Source organism: Aptenodytes patagonicus, chromosome 22, assembly GCF_965638725.1.
Source record: "Aptenodytes patagonicus chromosome 22, bAptPat1.pri.cur, whole genome shotgun sequence".
Taxonomy (NCBI): Eukaryota; Metazoa; Chordata; class Aves; order Sphenisciformes; family Spheniscidae; genus Aptenodytes; species Aptenodytes patagonicus.
In genome coordinates this window covers 6,124,185-6,143,763 of record NC_134970.1, presented here as the reverse complement: position 1 = coordinate 6,143,763, position 19,579 = coordinate 6,124,185, and the positions used below count along the sequence as shown (strand labels likewise).

At 63.0% G+C, this 19,579-nt stretch overlaps 2 protein-coding genes across 2 annotated transcripts; one reads left to right on the top strand and one right to left on the bottom strand.

Moving 5' to 3' along the window:
- Positions 1-566: 566 nt before the first annotated feature.
- Positions 567-13,101, bottom strand: PSMA5 (proteasome 20S subunit alpha 5). Its single transcript, XM_076357872.1, has 9 exons — positions 13,050-13,101; positions 11,931-11,997; positions 9,550-9,676; positions 7,414-7,481; positions 6,467-6,574; positions 6,314-6,372; positions 5,227-5,329; positions 3,921-4,007; positions 567-857 (listed from the first exon to the last, which is right to left on the bottom strand). Exons 1-9 carry the CDS (start codon positions 13,076-13,078, stop codon positions 780-782), a joined length of 726 nt encoding a protein of 241 aa, XP_076213987.1. The 5' UTR covers positions 13,079-13,101; the 3' UTR covers positions 567-779.
- Positions 13,102-13,851: 750 nt separating this feature from the next.
- Positions 13,852-19,381, top strand: SYPL2 (synaptophysin like 2). The gene is made up of 6 exons (XM_076357843.1): positions 13,852-14,000; positions 14,538-14,609; positions 16,152-16,276; positions 16,740-16,941; positions 17,039-17,230; positions 19,174-19,381. The coding sequence occupies exons 1-6, from the start codon at positions 13,950-13,952 to the stop codon at positions 19,300-19,302; spliced, it is 771 nt and encodes a 256-aa protein (XP_076213958.1). The 5' UTR covers positions 13,852-13,949; the 3' UTR covers positions 19,303-19,381.
- The last annotated feature ends 198 nt before the right edge of the window (positions 19,382-19,579 follow it).

Genomic DNA, 19,579 nt, shown 5'->3' with positions numbered 1-19,579 from the left:
AAATTCAGTGGTGGCGGCACAATTTAACAGGTAAGGGGCCGTCCCCTTAACCCCAGGCCTGTTCGCACGTGGCGGGCTCCGGTCCCTCGCAGTTACGGGTATTTCCAAGCTCCGCTAGAAGGAAACGCAAACCCCGAGCCCGGCTGTGGATTTCTTCCCTGGGAAGGAGCCAGAGCTCCAGGAAAGCCGTTAACGGACGAAAAATAATCCCCAAACCGCCGGAGGAGGAGAGGGGGGAAATGCACCGAACAGGTACGAGCAGACCTAAAAAAATAAAATAAAAGCCTAACGTTTTCCAAGACTCGGGTGCGATTATACGTAGATCTCCCGACGCCATACCGCCGCGCGCTCTCCACGAGAGGGAGACTTGCTCCTGCCGCAGCCAGCCAGGACCGCGGCGTCGCACGGCGCAGGGCAGCGCCGCAAGCCCGGCGGGCGCTGCTTCGCCCCGCGCCCGTTTCGGCAGCGGACGTTGCCCTCATCTGCCCCCGGGTTTTAGCTCTAAATGGGTTCCCCCCCCCCCCCCCCCCCCCCAGCCTCAGACCTCCGCGATGAGGAAGCCAGGCTAGAGTAACAAAATGATTTATTCTCATTTCCTCTTATCGTAGAGATCAGTTATGTACAGAAACTGTAAAAAAAAAAAACCTCAAGAGCCTTCTAAGAAGAGCAATTACAGCTGCTGCTGGAAAATAAAGTCGCAGGTACTGGAAGGAACCGAGAGTCAGTTCGCTTTGATCGGGGGGGGGGGAAACGAGCCTTTGAGGGAGCCGCTCCCCTTTTCAAATATCCTTGATGACCTCCTCAAGCTCCTCTTTCGTGTACATGTGGAACTTCATCCCGGGCTCCACCGTGGCAAGCTGAAAGAGAAGGAGCAAGGGGTTAAACGCGCCTGCACATGTGCAGGGCCGGCATGGGGCAGGGAACAGAGAGCAGCCGCAGCAGACAGAGCAGCTGTTCCTTCTCGGCTGCCTGACCTGCCAGCCCAAGCGAGATCATTCCACCCCGTAACACGCTCTTTGATTCCCTAAAATAGCCGCCCGCCGCAGAAATAACTTTTAATTGACTCAGTCTCCTCACAGCAGCAGCAGCAGGGAACGTCTATCGGGAGCAGGCAAGCTCCGCTGCTGCTTTCTGGGGAAAAAGACCCTGTTAATAACGAGCCTTCATCAAACACTCCTGGGAGAGGGGCGGCTCTTGCCGCAGTTCAGCGTGGCCCTCGGCAGAAGCGCCTCTTCGCCGCCGCCGACCAACCAAGGGTACAAATCCCGGCCCGTTACACTGCCTTAAGAGAACCGAGGTAGCAAAACACTCGCAAGGGGACTGAGGGTTAGCTCTGGGAAACCGAGGCGGGGCAAACCTGCATTTTGATGGCCCAACACCGACAATAAGCAAGCCAGGGCGCACCTCGCGGCCGCCCGGTGCCCTCTGCAAGCGGCGGGCCAAAAAAGAGATCTCTTCCGAGGCAAAGCCCGAGGGACGAAGCCGGGGGACAACACCCCCTGCCCTGCCCCTTCGCCAGGAGCAGAGGGAGGCAGCGTCCGGGGCAGACAGCTGAGACGTTTCACGGGGGCGAGCACCAGAACAAAGAGACCCTTGAAGAATGACAAGACTGGAAGAGGAACGCAAGCGGGACTTCGGTTCGCACCTAGCTCGCGGCATGGGAGACCGGGGATACGGACAGCTGCCGCGGGCAGGCAGGCCAGAAAGCCGCGGGAGCTAGCTGGGACGCTCCAGACCTCGCTCGCAAGCGCCCCCCCCCCCGACACCGGGCACGCACCCTTTACTCTTAAGGGATCAGAGCGTTTGGTTGCAGCGAGCGGCAGGGAAGCTGCAGAGGGTCCCGGCAAATCCCAGGGCTCTTCCTAGGCTTCTCTGCTTGCAAGGTCACCCGTGAACCAGCGCGGGATGGCGGGACGTGCTTTTGGGGCAGAGGGAGGGTAGCCATAAGCCTTTTCCCAAGGAGGAAGGTCCCGAGCACTCAGCTTTGAGAGCCCCTGACAGCCCAGGTTTTATCTGGCCTTCTCAGACCGGTCAGAGACCCTTGCAGATGCCACTTCAGGCCTCTCGGATCACCCGCGTGGGCGCTGGCCTGACGCTAGACCCAAACGGTCCTGACCACACACACACACGTACGCCCTGAAACCCAAAACAAGTATTCGGAGACACCAACTACTCCGCATTTCCACGTCTGCTCGAACCGGCGCCTCACCTTCTCCCTACAAACAAACGCTTTTTACTCGACTATTCCCTTCCAGGCTTCACAGGGAAGTCATTAATTTAAAAGCATAACATTGTTCAAGGCTCCTGACCTTTGCCGCCAACGGGTTTAACTCCTCCGCGGCCACAACTTCGCCCCTTCTCTTTGCTGCTGGGTGGGAAAAATCCCACACGAGAGGGGGAAGCGGCTGGAGTAAATAAACCGGAGCACGGCATACTTCTGAAAGGCTAGAAAGCAAAGCAGCTACTTCAGGTAGATTTTTTCCAGCCGGGGGGGGGGGGGTGACTCGAGTCAATAGAGACCTTTTAATCCTCAGCACATTCTTCTCATCCTTAACCCCGATATGATTCCTCAACGCGGCCAGAGCTTTGCCAAGCACAGTTAAGCCCTGTTAAACGGGGACGTGACATAAGGATACTGTACGCGCTCCATCTGCCTCAATTTCTTCGCACTGTACTGCGGCTCTTCCAGAGGAGACCCGGAGCCGATCAAGAGAGAACCGATCAGTGCGGGCTGGGAGTCCGGCTGGGGAAGCGGATTTCAGCCGGCCGGCATCGTTTCTGGACAGAGCGTCTAAGTTTTCAGCGTGCTGTTGGCCCTTCCACGCCCCCCCCCCCAAAAGGGAGCTGGTTAATCACGTCAGGAAGGGTCCCCAGCAGCAGTATTTAATAAAAAAAGAAAAAAAAGACGGGGTGCACGCTTTTAGGCCGTTTGGGGAAACGGGTTCCCAGCGCTCAGAGGAAAGGAATGGGAGAACGGCGGGAGGAGAGCAGCTCGGGAGTCGGAATGACACGATTTGAAAAGGTCTAGTGTCTCATAACCTGCCAGAAATAGAAGCAAACTCCATACGCCAGCCTTGCTCATCATCTATCCGTTATCACTAACAAACTGGAAGGGTTTTTTTACCTTTGCTACCTAAAAAGGAGCGCCGCAGGTCTAGCGAGCAGGGTTTAAGGAGAGAGGTACCGCTACGTCCGTGGGGATCCCCGAGCGCGCTTGCATGCTCGCGTCAAGCCGAGCCCTGCGAGCCCGGCCGCTTGCGGGCAAAAGCCGGAGGTTAGAGGAGCGCGTTCGTTCCTGAAGGCTTCACCTCTTCGGTCCTCCCGGCCAACAGATTTTTGGCACCGGCCCAAGACTGAATATAGCAAGTCCAGAAGCTGTGTAATTTTCATTCCTTCTAATATTACAAGTACCGGGGAAAAAAAGAATGGCTAAACCCAGGGGAAGAAAAAGCGATCCGGCTGGCACGACAGGTTCCCGGCTGGCTGACTCGGCCCGCCTAAGGTCAGCAGGGGCTCCAGCCCGCGGCCAGGGAGCCCCAGGAGAATGGAGCAGCCAGGCAAACAGGCCAGGCCGCGCGCCTCTAGAAGTCGAAAGAGAGCTCCAACCTTTCCAACGTGCCACACACGACATGCTGCAACGGGCAGTTCTTGAAAGCGCAAGAACACCTGCAGGCAAGCCAAGCCGTTGGCTTGGGAAGTCCTCAGCGGCTCCGCCAACTCCCCTCCTCGCCCTAGAAGCGGAGGCCACCCTTCTCTCCGGAAAGCGAGCGGGCGGCTTTCTCGCCTGGACGTTTAAAGCGCGAGACACTACCGAGACGCTCGCTGCGCAGCCAGCGGGATTTGCACCGAGGAAGCAAAGACTACGGGCGGCGCAGGCTGCCGCTCCGCCAGCCACAATCCCGCACCGGAGTCGCGGTTACCTCGATGTTGGTTGCGTTCAGTTTCTCCTCCATAACTTGTTTCAGGATGACGAGGGAAGATTTGATTGCTTCTTTCAGCGTCATTGACTGCAAAACAAATCACTCATTAATCGCGCTGTGGACGCTCAGGCAAGTACTCGTACGTTACCCCTTTGACCGGGAAAGCGTGCTGCTCTCCCTCCCGCTCTCCTCAAATCCTTTAAGCTGCCACTGGCAGCAAATTTAAAAGCTTATCAAGTTATCTACAGTATCAACAAGAGATCAAAGCGCGCTGTTCAGGCAGGACAGTGACAATTGCAAGGACGGCAACTTTCTGCTTCCGTATAACTTTTTACAAAGCTTAAGAACTGTTAATCCGGGCGCGTAAACCTCACTGTCGGGACCGGGACACGGGGGTCCATTTCCCTTCGCCAGTTATCAAGCGGGTCCCCCCCCCGACAAGCTCCAGTGGGAGCTCCGAAAAGCCGGGCTCCCTCTTGGCAGAAGCCTTCACGCTTTAATCACGTAAATCCCTGCGTGGGGTGAGGCAGGGGGGGGGGACACACGACACTAGAGCCAGAGAGCCGCGCAACATTCAAGAGTGACGATAGCTGCGTTTGCAGGAACTCTGCGCTTGGAAGATCGTTAACAAGCCACAGAGCCCAGAACTTGGGACGATTCCGCTAGTAAACGGAGCAGGTTATTGAGTCTTCGGCTGGAAGTCTCCACAGCCATCAGCACCATCGATGGCGCTTTTCGTTACAGTGTTTGGTTTCTCACCACACAAAATGGGCAGCTCCCTCCCCCTGGAGGGAAGAAAGTTTCTATTTAATATCAAATAGGACCAGTACTTGCAGCGCAAAAGCCATTAACTTCACCGGCTTAACGGATCTGGTGAAACGAAGCCGCCGGCTTTAGCTCCTTACGCTTCACGCTGCATCCATCCTGAGCCCCGCTGCCGACCGGCAGCATTCGTATAGTTCTTTTATTTATGGAGTACTTCCTGACACGGTCTTAATTATCACCCGCTAGAGGCGGAGACCGGCATCTCAGACACCAGTCTCGTGTTCCAGCTGCAGCCTAGGGGGAAGCTGCTGGTAGCAGCGCTCCTCGTCGTAGGGATCCTCGATCCGGCAGCTCAGCACCGACACCTAATCACGGGATCAACTGCCGAGGACCGAGTCCCACCCCGACGAGCTCACACACCTCCTCTCTAGCGCAAGAGGAGTCTTATGACTCGCCCGTCGGGAAGGGAACTAGCGGATCCTCGTAGGTCGTGAGGTACCTCTGTAACTCGCGAGACGTCAACCCCAATCCAGCCTTTTACCTTATGGTAAACCTCTTGCAGGGAGCTCTGCGCCCCTTCCGAGGCGGAGCCGATGGCTCTGGCATCGCACTGAACGAACGTCCCCGACGGGTCCATGTGAAACCTGCAGGAAGACGGGTGAGAGAACGAACGGCCGCCGCACCCCATCCCACGCCGTGGCACCTCAAGGGCTCTCCCACCAGACCCACGGCGTTCCCCAGAGCTCCCCGCACGGCTCAGAGCTGGGGAAGAACAGGGGCTCCTCAGGAGCGACAGCTCGCCGGCCGACACGGGGCAGAGCTCGCAGCGGCCCCTCGCTGCATCCAGCCTCCTCCTCCCTTACGCCCAGCGGCCTCGAGGGACTGCTGCGATCAGCGCGGCTGCAGGTCTCTCCTCCTGGCACGCAGAGGAGGAGACCGAGGTTTGAGGAGTGCCAAAGGGTCACCTACAGACCCACGCTGGGCTGGCAAGCCAGAATGAGAGCTATACGCTCCGGACACCGCCCTCCACACTCGGAGCAGAATCGTTTTCCTTTTTATTCTCCCCCCCCCCCTTTTTTTTTTTTTTTTTTTTAATAAAACCAGCAAGTTTTCACTACTGCTCCTGGGAAGGAGACCTTATTGGGCTGGCTCTGCTGAGCCGTTCCCACCTCCGGCGGAGGCCGAGTGTTTGAAGCACACGAGTTCAGGTTACAAGCACTCCGCCACCTCCCCAAGGAATGTTACAGCAGGCTCCACGTATTATGTTACCGGTGGCTCTGCTAGTCCTTTAGGGAAAGGTAAGAATAAACACGGGACGAGAAGAGCTTTAACACCTCCCTCCTGCCCAGGAAACGGCATTAAAAAAAAAAAAAAAGGCAAGGATTCAGTGAAGACACGGCGTTCTCTTCGACCCCGGAGGAGCAGCCAGTGCTCAGGCTGCTGCAACCCGTGCTTTGAAAGGAAGGGTTTAAAAGCATTAACAAACACGTCAGGTACATAATGGGATAAACCCCAAGTGTTTGGCTTAAGTAAGATCCCAGAATCAAGTCATTAAAACGTCCCGGGAAGTTTCAGTAGAGGTTTTGTCTCCTCCCAGAGCTGGCCGGGATTAAGAGCGCCAAACTTACAGCTGGGGTCCCTTCTCATCAACTCCTCCGAAAAGCAGCGCGACACCAAACGGACGAGACTGCAACGGAAAGGAGGCAACAGGTTAGGCAAGGCCGAGGGCAAAGTCAGCGGGGAGCCGACAGCCCCTCCCCGGAGCACCCCCAGCTCCGCACCATCGCCCCTGGGTCTGCGTCCTCCTCCCCGAACTGCAGCGCCAGGTTGGACACGGCCTGCGTCACGCTCTCCACTGTCATGGTCTCGTTGTAGGTGAACCAGTGATTCTGCGGGGAGGGGGGGGAAAAAGAAAAAAAAATAAATAAAGATTCAAATTATCACCTTGTTCCCAAAATAGGACAATCCTGGATCGTTCACACGGCGGGCTGGAGCGATACCCGGCGTAGCCACAAAGACAACGTCCCTCCAGCCCCTCCGGGCAGGCTGCCGGCACCCGGGGCAACAGCCCGTTCAGCCGCAAGAGGGGAGCGCCAGGAAGAGAGCGGGAAGCGCAGGAGAAGCTGGGAAGTCTGTACAGGGATTCCCCCCGAAACCTTGGGATACCTAGGCCTTGGGATGCCAACAGGGAAAACGCAAGGCCGGGGCACTTTGTCCCAGTATCTGTTTCTGAAGCGATGGGGTTATCTGGTTCTCCAGAGGCAGGAGGAGTGCCGACAGGCAGGAAAACCCCACAGAAAAAAAAAAAAAAAAAAGACTTTACTACAGCACAGAGATTTGTACCTGGGACCTCCGAGTACCTGAGGCACCGAGTAAATTTAAGGGGTCAAAAAAATATAACCAATATAACCGGTCTTTTGTCAAAACAAAGTTAGGCACACGGCCCCACACATTCACCGGAGCACGTCTGCCAGTACCGAGAGACCACCGGAGAACCTGCCGTGAGATTCCCACCAAATGTGCAATACCAAAGAAGGAGAAAAAAAAAATATACAGGGGAGACTCCACCTGTTTGTTCCGCAAAAGCCCCGTGAGGGGAGCTACGCACCCCACAAGCCTCCCACTCCACACCGGCTCCTTCGCTGTAAGGATCTTCCCGTGCCAGAGGCTTCCGAGATGCCCCCGAGACTAGTGCTGCTGTTTTAAGAAGAGAAACGTCAAGTCTTACCTGGGTCTCCACTCTTGCTTTATCAATTAAAGTCTTTGCATCGGCTATTAAGCCACTCATGGCACACCTGGAAACAGGGAGGGAAAACACGAGTCATTTCACCGATTATTTGCGACGCGCTCTTGCCCCAGGCTTCCCAAAGCCCACGGTGAAACACAAAAGGCCGCAGGGCGGAGCGGGTCCCTGCGCGGGAGCACGCAGCAGCGCCGCCCCGCAGCTTGCCAGAAAGGAAGGAGGATGGGATCGAAACGGATTTGCTCAAGAGCAAGGACGGACGCCCAGCTGAAGGGCAGGTACATAACATGCAACATCCAACATCATTGTTGGCGGCCGGTCACGAGCGGTGTTCCCCAGGGCTCAGTACTGGGGCCGGTCTTGTTCAAGATCTTTATCAATGGTCTGGACGAGGGGACCGAGTGCACCCTCAGTCAGTTTGCAGACACACCAAGTTGGGCGGGAGTGTTGATCTGCTCGAGGGTAGGAAGGCTCTGCAGAGGGACCTGGACAGGCTGGATCGATGGGCCGAGGCCAACTGTATGAGGTTCAACAAGGCCAAGTGCCGGGTCCTGCACTTCGGCCACAACAACCCCATGCAGCGCTACAGGCTGGGGGAAGAGCGGCTGGAAAGCTGCCTGGCGGAAAAGGACCTGGGGGTGCTGGTCGACAGCCGGCTGAACATGAGCCGGCAGTGTGCCCAGGCGGCCAAGAAGGCCAATGGCATCCTGGCCTGTATCAGAACTAGTGTGGCCAGCAGGAGTAGGGAAGTGATCGTCCCCCTGTACTCGGCCCTGGTGAGGCCGCACCTCGAATACTGTGTTCAGTTTTGGGCCCCTCACTACAAGAAGGACGTCGAGGTGCTGGAGCGTGTCCAGAGAAGGGCAACGAGGCTGGTGAGGGGTCTGGAGAACAAGTCTGATGAGGAGCGGCTGAGGGAACTGGGGTTGTTCAGCCTGGAGAAGAGGAGGCTGAGGGGAGACCTCATCGCTCTCTACAACTCCCTGAAAGGAGGTTGTAGCGAGGTGGGGGTCGGTCTCTTCTCCCAAGTAACAAGCGATAGGACGAGGGGAAATGGCCTCAAGTTGCGGCAGGGGAGGTTTAGATTGGACATGAGGAAAAATTTCTTTACTGAAAGAGTGGTGAAACATTGGACCAGGCTGCCCAGGGAAGTGGTGGAGTCCCCATCCCTGGAGGTATTTAAAAGACGTGTAGATGAGGTGCTGAGGGAGATGGTTTAGTGGGCATGGGGGTGTTGGGTTGACGGTTGGACTCGATGATCTTAGAGGTCTTTTCCAACCTTAATGATTCTATAACAGAGTCCTCCCAGTCACGCCTCCTCCCACCCACCCCAAATCCGAACCGGCTAAAGGAGCCACATCTGAGGCCTTCCAAGAGAAGCTAACGGACAGAAACGCAACCTGTTTGGAAGGGGAACCCGTTCATCCCCTCCCTGGGGAGGGCTGGCTAACCCATAGCCGGGGAGGTGGGGGGGATGCAGCAGGAGCCTCCAGCACAGATCCTGCTCCAGGAAGAGAGGGGCTGTACGGCAGGCACACGGGAGGGGGAAATTAAGACTCTTCAAGAGCTCCTTCCATGACCCATGTCATCAGCAACATGGGTATTTTGGAGGTCTCCTGCTTTTCAAGGCGACATATTTGGTAAAGAGCCCGTCGCAGGCCGCCTCGCGGCGCAGGAGGCTGCCGCGAGCAGGGGTACAGGCTAACATTAGCGCTCCGAGAGAAACTGGCCTCGAGTCAAGCCTTTTGCAGTAATTCCCTGCCCTCCCAGATCTAAATTCGGGATGAGCTTTCACGAGGGAGGTCATCGAGGCCGGGGGTGGCAGGGCAGGGTGGGGGGGGGGTGCTTCAGCTGCCTCTTCCTGCTCCCGTAACTATGTCCTGCTGGCCCAGAGCCTGGAAAACCAGTGACCAGGACCCGGCGTTCACCGGGAGGGATGAGCCCCCCTGCTCAGCTCAGCAGAGCTGCCTGCAGGGAAGGCTGGCCCTGAAACGCAGCTCCTGAAACTCCCGGGGGACAGAGTCTTATTTTTTTAATACATCTCTCTCTCTCCCCAAAGCTTGAGGGATGCTCCCAGGGCTCTGCCAGAGGGGCACCCGAAGCTCGCTTCTTTCTCCTTACCTATGTGGGAATCGATTTCCACAATCTTCTCGATGCTGCTGGGTTCCATGAGCGGGGAGGTGATCCTCTTCTCCACGGCCAGGCAGACGCCCTCCGAGGTCTGGATCCCGATGGCCGTGGAACCAAGCTGAAAACCACCGCGCGGTTACCGCCGCCGCACCCGACGCAGGGTCCAGCCGCGACAGCTCGTGTAAACATAAACGGCGCGACGCTGATTTTGACTTGTATTATTTGCAGGCGCTTTGTTTTGGAGACAAGCGCATCACCAAGGCAGAAACCCACCCGCCAGGCTCCACCGCTTTGCGCACCGAATTTTAAATGCTGCGACTTGAACTGGGGAACTGGAAAGATTCAACCCGTGCTACTTCCCAGCCGATTAGTTCATCGGAACCCAGCAGGGCTGCTGCAAAACATTAATCTCTTCCCCGAGCAACATCAGTTTTTACAGCTTAAAACCTTACAAATTTAAAAGGCCTTGTGAATCTTCCTTTGCGAGACAAATTGAATTTTGAAGCGAGAGAGGAGGATTTCACATAATGGCCTTAATTCCGACTGCATCCGTACTTCTGGCTTGGGCATTTCTCTTTCCGTTAGCTCCTTTTCTCCCAAGGGTCCTCGTACCCACAAAATTTACGACGGGGACGGGAGCATTTTGCGCACGTACCGTTTTCCAGGCAGCAGTTAATCACCCGCGGCGAGTTTTACCCTGGTCTTGCAGGACACCAACAGCATCACCACGGCCATGAGCCCAGCCGAGGAGGGGGTCAGATCTCAAGGGCTCCCGGCAGCCCCCACCTTGCTCCCACCAACCCCCACCTTCCTCCCAGCACTCGCAGCTTCTCCACGCTGGGGAATTTACCGGAATAACTGTACCAGCCGCGGCGTGGAGATGCTGACTCCGAATATCCAAGTCAGGCTACACGATAGGATTTTAGCGGCCAGCTTCCCCAGGTAGCTACGCCCGTAACCACGGGCCTGGCAGAGGTGAACCTCCCTGTCGCAGGCACTCACGGCTTTAGACGTCACCCAACGCTCCCGTCCTTTATGCACGCAGCCTGCCACAGCTGCGCGCAAAGCCCGGGGGGGGAAGAAGGGACACCTGATGTCATTTCAGACGTATTTTTGTTAACGAAGCTACGGCACGTGGATGAAAACTCCTCCTACGCCCCTAACACACGGGCGCCACGCGTAACGCGTCGCAAGAGCCACCCGAGCTGCAGCAGTTTCGTCGGTGAGCTTACGGGCTGAGCTGGGGAAGAGGGAGAAGCCAGAAGGCTCCCGCATGATTGCTGCTCGAGATGTCTTTGCAATTATACAGCCAGCACGGCGACCGACATCCTTCCGAGAGTTTTTACTTCCCAATGCCTTAATAAACGTTATTACTTTTTGCCTCCTCATTCAAGTAGTGCTTCAACGAGCTAAAGCAGTGCAGGGAAGATAAAGCCAGCACCCTCCTCTTCCCCAGCCCAGACACAGGCCTGCTCAGGGCTTCTTCGCTTCATCTCTCGACCAGTTTCCCCCAAGTTTAAACTTATTCCCAAATGAACGCCCACGTTCTCAGAAACAAGAACATTTATCAGTCAAGAACACTTAACGCCCCCAGAAAGGCCACTCGGCTCTGCAGAGGGAGGTTAGCTGGCTCCTAACAAACTTCACCTTCGGGTTTTAAAATTCGGGTTTAAAATATTTCACCTGAGCGAACGGTGACCTGCTCCAAGCTGCAAGAGCAGCGAGCTAAGAAAAGTCGACCTAGCGAGCGAAAAGTTGCCGCTTTGGGGTTGGTTTGTTTTTTTTTTTAAGGGACTCCTTTATAAAGCCCACGGGCCAGAAGGGAACACTGGACGCGCTGGCAGCGTGAGCTTCCGCAGGCGGAGCCACGGCGTACCGGCACTCAGGACCTCTCGCTTCAACGTTGACTTCTAGTAGGTTTGGTTTGGGGATTGGCATCTTCGGCCTGTGTTTGGTTTGGGGGCAAATCGGTTGGTAGGAGACAGGGAGGGGAACGTTCCCCTGCATTTGGGGGAAAGCGACGGCTTTTGGTTCTCCGCGACCCATAAAAGAGCAGAGCTGCAGGAGGTTTGGCTGGACGGAAGGAACCGAACGCCGGCACGCAGCTCTCCTACTACGAACCGTAGGTGAAAGGCCGGCAAAGAGCCGCCAGAGCGGTTGCACGCAGGAGCGGCACCTATGGAGAAAGGCAGCAGCTCCCGCCCGGCGTTGCGTTACCGCCCTGGGGGCCGGCCAAACCCTGCCTCGCTGCAGAGCGAGGCCGGAGCCCGGGCGAACAGAACCCGCCTGTTTTATTTCTGACCAAACCCAGGCCTTCGGTTTGAAAGGGCCCGTAAGATCGCAGTTTGGCAACCAGACGGGGCTGACGGTACCTTTATGGCCTCGATGGCGTACTCCACTTGGAACAGCCTCCCCTCCGGAGAAAAAGTGTTCACACCCCTGCAAGAACAACATCAGAGACAGCGTAAAGGGCAGGAAACCAAAGGCTGACAAGAAACGCAGCTCCTTATTCAGGACCGGTGGCGGGAAGGGCGATGCCAGCTGGGGACGGGGGCAGCCGGAACACGTCGCGGCTTCGCTGGAGGCAGTCACCCTCACGGCAGACGCTCACAGGGTCTGGATTCAGGATGCTTACGGAGAAAGAGAACAAAAGGAACGCCAGCGGGTCTAGTTACAGGTCAGGAGGGGGTTTGTCGTCATGGCACACTGCACACCGCAGCCGCTGGAAGCACGTCGTTGCCTTCGGACGCTCTGCCTCCTCCCAGCACCGGGAGACAGCAGGATTTTGTTTTACCAGCCCAGGCCCGTTCCTTTCTCCGGACACCCCAGTGCATCCCGCCCCCCCCACCCTCCAGCGCTCCCCCCCCCCCGGCGCAGGGCGGGCGCTCGCCCTGCCCTCCCCGCCGGGCCCGCCGCCCCGGTGGCCGAGAGAAGCGCTCCGCCCCGGAGTCGGGGGACACACACACACTCAAAACCCTCCAAGGGATTTCTTAAAAGCCACCCGGTTTCAGGAGGCATTTTGGCGAGATAAACTACAGCCTCAGGGGACAACCCCCCCCCAGGGACCCCGGGGCCTTCCAACACCGCGAGCCCCCGCTCACGCGGGACGTGCCCTCCCTTCCCCTGCATTTAACAGAACCGGGCTCTCCGGAACCCAAGGAAAACAAAAATGGAGGGGGGGGGGGGGGGGGGAAGGAAGAGCCCGCCGCAGGGAGGCCGCGAACCGGACGGCCGTCCCGGCGGCCGGCGAGGCGGGAACCCCCACGGGCCCGGGCGGGAGGAGCGAAGGCCTTCGGGCGGGAACCAGCAGGGCTGCGGCCTCCTCCGCCGGCTCCTCAGAGAGGCCCCCCCCCCCCCCACGGCGGCCGCTGGCGGGATGGGCCTGACCGGGATGGGGGAGGGCGGCGAGCGGCCGCAGGCCCGTGACTCAGCCTGCCAGGCCGCGGGAGGCGGGGGAGGGCGCGGGGCGGCGGGGGCGAGCGGGCACTCACCGGTCGTACTCGGAGCGCGTGAGGAACATGTCGGCGGCGGCGGCGGGGGGGGGGGGGGGGACGCGGGGCCGGGGGGAGGGGGGGAACGGGCGGCGTGAGGCGGGAGCGCCGCTCTGCCCTCGCCGGGTTCTTCGCCGCCGCTTCCTGCCAGCCGGCCCGCACCGCGCAGGCGCCGCCCCGCCCCTTCGCCCCACTTCCCCTGTCCCATTGGGCCGCACCCGCCCGCCCTCTAACCAATGGGAGAACGGGGGGGGGGGGGGCGGGGGAGCGGGCTCGGCGAAGAGGCGAGGGGAGGAGCGGTCGCCAGCGGGGGAGGGGGAGGGTGGGCTGAGGAGGGGCGGGGTCATGGCGAGGGGGCGGGGTCAGAGCTCTAGAGGGGCGGGGCGAGCGGGCACGCCCGGGGGTTACCGGGCCGGGGGTACCGGGGAGGGGGGGCCAGGGTAGAGGCATCGGGATGCCCCAGGGTCCGTCCCCCCCCCCCCGGGGGCCGCGCCGGCACCCAGCTCCCGGTGCGGTGCCGGCAGCCCCGGCTGCCGGCACCGCACCGGGAGCTGGGTGCCGGCGCGGTCCCGGGGCTCCCCGTCCCGTTCCGGGGCTGCACGGGGAGACCAAGTCGGGGTCGGACGAGCCGATGGACGGACGGACGGACACCCCCGGGGGGGCGGGAGGGGGCTGCCCGTCCCGCTGTGGGCCGGGTCCGCGCTGGGCGGAGGGACCGGGGGCGGACCGGGGCGGGGGGCTGTCCCGGGGGTGGGGGGGGTCCGGGGGCGGACCGGTGGCCTTGCCGGGGACGGGGCGGTGCTGCCCGCCCCGGGGGCGGTGGGGTTCCCGGTGGCGGCTCTGACAGCGGAGCGGTCCCAGCGGGCGGCGGAGGCAGCACCGACCGCCCCCGGCCCGGCCATGTCGGAGCCCGGCGCCCCCGCGGCCGGCGACAAAGCGCCCCGGCTCCAGGTAGGGCTCCGGTGTGACACCCCCACCCCTTCCCGGTGCCCGGGACAGCCTCCCGCTGCGGCCCCTCGGTGCTCCGGCACAGTTCCCCGGGACAACTCTCGGTGCAGCCCCCTGTCTCCCCATGCAACCCCGGGTGCAGCCCCCCCCACCCCCCCCGTTGCAACCTCCCGGTGCGACCCCCGGTGCAGCCTCCCAGTGTCCCGGTGCAAGCCCTCCGCCGTTCTGGTACCGTGGCCGGTGCAGCAACCCGCTCCCCCGGTGCAGCCCTCCCGGTCCCCCGGGGCAGCCACCCCCCCACCCCCCCTCCGCCGCCCGGTGCAGCCCTCCCGGTCCCCCGGGGCAGCCCCCGTTACAGCCCCCCGCTCCCCCGGTGCAGCCGTCCCGGTCCCCCGGGGCAGCCACCCCTCCACCTCCCCTCCGCCGCCCGGAGCTGCCCTCCGGTCCCCCGGGACAGCCCCCGGTGCAGCCGTCCCGGTCCCCCGGAGCAGTCCCCGGTGCCGCCCGGGTGCCCCGGCTCCCGCCGCTCTCTCCCCGCAGGACCGCGTCCTGGGTGGGGTGCGCTGGGGCCGCCTCCAGGAGCCCCTGGGCTTCATCAAGGTGCTGGAATGGGTGAGTCCCCCCTGGGGGGGGTGGGTAGGTGCCCCCCCCCGCCCCCCATCCCGGGCCTGATCCTGGCACCAGGACCCCCACCCCACCCCACCCCCCCCCCCGCTCCGGGCACAGCCCCTTCCCCAGCACCCTTGGGTGCTGGTCTCCCGGGCCTCCCTGTCCAGCACTTTCCCCCCACCCCCAAATTTGGGGTGCCCTGTTGCTTTCCTAAAGCCCCCCGGGATCCTGGAGACCCCCCTGCCTCTCCGGAGCCCCCCCCACCCCGGTAGCCCCGGGCGCAGGGACCCCATCCTGGGGGGGCTCCGGGAGAGCTGGGGTGCGGGGCCGCTTGGACGCCTGAGTTCGGGCCACGCGGCCCCCCCGGTGACCTTGAGCAGGTGGCTTTGTCCGGCCGTGCCGGAGGGGACGGTGATATCGGGGTGCCGCGTCCCCGTCGTTCCCACGGGCTCGGGGGGGCACCGGGCGGGTGGGTGGGGAGGGGGGGCTGGGGGTCAGCGGGTCCCAGGAGGGGGGATCCCGAGGACGGGGGGAGCCAAGCGCCCGTGGCCCTGTCCCGGCCATGCTATGAATGGCGCCGGGATTGTATTTCAGGGCGGCATTTCTGCGGCACGGCCTCGCCGTGGCCGGGGGGGGCTCCCGGCCGGCCTCACGCCCAGGTGCCAGCCCTGGGGAAACTGAGGCACGGGGCGGGGCTCAGCCCCCGGGGCGCGAGACCGGACCCGTTCGGGCATCTCCCGCCCGGAGGAGCCGGGTCGAGGGGGCTTTTCCCCCGATCCCGCAGCTCTTTGCTTTGGATAATCCCACCCGGGGAGGCGCGGGGCACCCCCTGCCAGCGAGCCCGCCGTGCGGGGTCAGACCCTGCGTGCACAGACACCCCGAAGCCGAAAGCGGGAGGAAAATCCCCGGGGGTGGCCGCCAACGCTCCTGCTTCGACACTCGGTGCCGCACGTGGGCCTGCCCATCCCCACGGCGTCAGGTCCGGCCGCTCGGCTTCCCCCCTTCACCCGGCCGGCCGCCGGGGAAGCCGGGAGCTCGGCCGGGATGAGTTGCCAGAAAACTATTTGGGAACCGCGTTTTCCCGGCACCCTCCGCTGTAGACGAGAGCGGCTCGGCGCCGAGGGAGGGGAAATGGCAGCGGCCGCTCCCGAGAGGGCGGGGGACCGATGGGGTCTCACCGTGGGGACGCTCCCGGCTCGCTGGAAACCCTCTCCGGTGCTCGGCACCGTGCCTAAAATTAACAGCGGGGTGGCCTCGCTGCTCCCCTCCCCCGGAACATCGCCCCCCCCCCCCCCCCCTACCGCTGCCCCGTTTCGCCCCCGGCCGCAAATCCCGGTGCCGGCAGCAGCCCCGGTGCTGGCGCACGAGGCCGACAGCTGCGGGGTGGCAGCTCGCCCTGCACCGCCGCGGCCACCGTGACTCAGCGCCGGGGGGGTGCAAACCCCGAGCGGGGCTGGTTGGGTGCATCCCACCCCAGGGTGGGGGGGGGGTCCCCAGGGTCTCGAACCCCCCCTCCCTCCCGACCCCGCTGCTCCTCTCCCGCAGCTCTTCGCCATCTTCGCTTTCGGATCCTGCGGCTCCTTCGGTGGCGAGACCGGGGTGACGGTGAAATGCAGCGGCGAAAGCAAAGAGATGAGCGCCATTTCCGTCCAGTTCGGGTACCCCTTCAGGTGAGGGGGCACCGAACCCGGACCCCCCCCTCCCCACAGGAACCAACCTCGGCGCCCGGCGCGGCTCCGCAGCGAGCTGGGGGGGACGTGGGGTGCTGGGTTGGGGTTAAACCTCATCCCCGCTGCTGGGACCCCCATGGGACCGCAGCCACGGTGCCTGTGGGCAGGGAGGTGCCGTGTCCGGCTGGGGACTCTCTGCACCCCCCCCCGGCACTGCGAGGAACCCCCCCCCCCCGGGTTCCCGACACTGTCCGTGAGCCACAGTTTTAACCCCTTCCCTCGGCTGCTGGCCCCATGCCGGGGCACCGGACCGCGGCAAAGCGTCCAGGTTCCGACCCGGTAGCGGGTCCGTGCCCCCCATCCCTGGGGGACTGCCCCAGCGGGGTTATTTCGGGCTGGCAGAGCTGTCCCCATCGTCCCCTCCATTCCCGGGCCGCCCGACATCCCCCTCCCGCTATCCCAGGTTATACCAGATCCCCTTCGAGATGCCGGACTGCGGAGAGGAGCCGGAGACCCACACCCTGCACCTCATCGGCGACTTCTCCGCTCCCGCCGAATTTTTCGTGACCCTGGGGGTCTTCTCCTTCCTCTACGCCATGGCGGCTCTGGTGCTTTACCTGCGCTTTCATTCCATCTACGGCGAAAATAAGAAGCTCCCCTTCGTGGTAAGGCGGCTTGCGTCCCCCGGGGGAGAGGACGGGACGGACCCTGCCCCGCTCCCCACCGGCACCGGGGCTGAGCCCGGTGTCTCCATCCCGGCAGGATTTCTGCATCACCGTCTGCTTCGCCTTCTTCTGGCTGGTGGCGGCGGCAGCGTGGGGCAAGGGGCTCACCGACGTGAAGGCGGCCACGCGGCCCGCCAGCCTCATCGCCGCCATGGGGGTCTGCCAGGGCCAGGAGGTGGTCTGCAACGCCGGCGCCACGCCGGCCATGGGGCTGGCCAACATCTCCGTGGTGAGAGCCGGGCGGCGGCACACGCGTGCCCGGGGTATAGGCACACACGCGTGGACGTATTCGCGCCGGGGCGTGCGTACGGGCATGCCCGTATGGGCACATATATTTATTTATTTGCTTGGGGGAGGGATTTACGGCGCTTCAAGCAGAGCTCAGCGGCTCCCAGCCCTTGCGGGGGCACACGCGCGTGCACACGGGCGCGCGCACAGGCGTGCGGCTGCCTGCTCGTGCTTGCCAAACCCGTGCCCGCGAGCGCGCGCCCACGCACGCGCGTGTTCGCGTGAAAATGCGCACGTGAACGCACACGGGCACACAGGCCTGTACACGCACGCAACACGCGTGGGCGCGGGCGCGGGCACGCTCGCGCCCGCCAGCCCTCGTGCGCGCACACGCACACACCGGATTCCTGAGCTCAGCCGGGAGAGGGCGGTGGAAATGTGCGCACACGCGCTCCACGGCCACGGTGCTAACTCCACGCTGCACCCCCCACGAGATGCCCCCCGCCCCCCCCCCCGCCGTTAGGGGACCCCCACGGCGGGGTGGGCGGTGGTGACGCAGCCCCTGGCATGGGCGCATGAGATGCAAGGGTTGCGTGGGGTGCGCAGATTGCATGGGGCCCACGGGGTGCATGGGGTGCACGAGGTGCACGAGGTGCACAGGGTGCATGGGGCGCATGGGGTGCGTGGGGTGCGCAGATTGCACGGGTTGCATGGGGCGCATGGGGTGCACGAGGTGCGTGGGGTGCGCAGATTGCACGGGTTGCATGGGGCGCATGGGGTGCATGAAGTGCATGGGGTGCGTGGGGTGCAGAGATTGCATGGGTTGCACAGGGTGCATGGGGCGCACGGGTTGCATGGGGCGCATGGGGTGCATGGGGCGCATGGGGTGCATGGGGCACACGGGGCACACGGGGTGCGTGGGGTGCACAGATTGCATGGGTTGCACGGGGTGCGTGGGGCGCACGGGTGCATGGGGCGCATGGGGCACGTGGGGTGCATGGGTGCACGAGGTGCACAAGGTGCACAGGGTGCGTGGGGCACACGGGGTGCATGGATTGCATGGGGCCCAGGGGCTGCGCGGGGCGCGTGGGGCCCGGGGGCTGCACGGGGCACGTGGGGCCCAGGGGTCGCACGGGGCACGTGGGGCGCGTGGGGCGCACGAGATGCATGGGGTGCACGGGGCCCAGGGGCTGCACAGGGCACGTGGGGCCCAGGGGTCGCACGGGGCACGTGGGGCGCGTGGGGCGCACGAGATGCATGGGGTGCGTGGGGCCTAGGGGCTGCATGGGGCACGTGGGGCCCAGGGGTCGCACGGGGCACGTGGGGCATGCGGGTGCGGGGGGTGCAGGGGTTGCATGGGACGCGTGGAGCGCACGAGATGCATGGGGTGCATGGTGCCCAGGGGCTGCGCAGGGCACGTGGGGCCCAGGGGTTGCACGGGGCGCGTGGGGCGCACGAGATGCATGGGGTGCACGGGGCCCAGGGGCTGCACGGGGCGCGCGGGGCCCAGGGGTCGCACGGGGCACGTGGGGCATGCGGGTGCGGGGGGTGCAGGGGTTGCATGGGACGCGTGGAGCGCACGAGATGCATGGGGTGCATGGTGCCCAGGGGCTGCGCAGGGCACGTGGGGCCCAGGGGTCGCACGGGGCACATGGGGCACGTGGGTGCGGAGGGTGCACGGGTTGCACAGGGCACGTGGGGCACACGAGATGCATGGGGTGCACGGGGCCCAGGGGCTGCACGGGGCACGTGGGGCCCAGGGGTCGCACGGGTTGCACAGGGCACGTGGGGCACACGAGATGCATGGGGTGCATGGGGCCCAGGGGCTACACGGGGCGCGCGGGGCTCAGGAGGCGCGTGGGGCGCCCGGGACCGTGGGCTCACCCACTGGTGTGTGTTGTCCCCCCCCCCACCGGGGGTCCCTTCTCTCCCCCCCCCCCCCAGCTCTTCGGCTTCATCAACTTTCTGCTGTGGGCCGGGAACTGCTGGTTCGTGCTGAAGGAGACGCCGTGGCAGGCGCAGGCTGCGCCCCGCGACAGCGCCGCCGAGCAGGGGGCCATCGACAAGCAGTAGCCGCCCCCCCGGGGGGGGGGGGGGGGGGTCCCACCACCCGGCCCCCGGCCCCTCGCGCCGGCCGCCAGCCCGGGGACGGGGTGTCGCTGGCCCCGGAGGGTTGGAGATGGAGGGGGGGTGGGGGGGGGGTATGGATGCTATAGTGGGGGGGGGGATGCGTAACCCCGGGGAGGGGGGCGTTAAGCGCTGCTGCCTGGCTGTATATAGGGGTCTGCGTAACCCTGGGTGTCCCGTTCCGCGTAGGGGGGGCTCTACGTGTAACCCCGGGGCGTCCACA

Excerpts from the sequence above, each read along its gene's own strand:
- PSMA5 (XM_076357872.1), bottom strand. The coding sequence starts at position 13,078 with ATGTTCCTCACGCGCTCCGAGTACGACCG. Across the intron at positions 7,482-9,549 it reads GGAAATCGATTCCCACATAG|GGTGTGCCATGAGTGGCTTA; the intron begins GTAAGGAGAAAG and ends TCCCTGTTTCCA. Across the intron at positions 5,330-6,313 it reads GATGAGAAGGGACCCCAGCT|GTTTCACATGGACCCGTCGG; the intron begins GTAAGTTTGGCG and ends GTCTTCCTGCAG.
- SYPL2 (XM_076357843.1), top strand. The coding sequence starts at position 13,950 with ATGTCGGAGCCCGGCGCCCCCGCGGCCGGCGACAAAGCGCCCCGGCTC. Across the intron at positions 14,001-14,537 it reads ACAAAGCGCCCCGGCTCCAG|GACCGCGTCCTGGGTGGGGT; the intron begins GTAGGGCTCCGG and ends CTCTCCCCGCAG. Across the intron at positions 16,277-16,739 it reads CAGTTCGGGTACCCCTTCAG|GTTATACCAGATCCCCTTCG; the intron begins GTGAGGGGGCAC and ends CCGCTATCCCAG.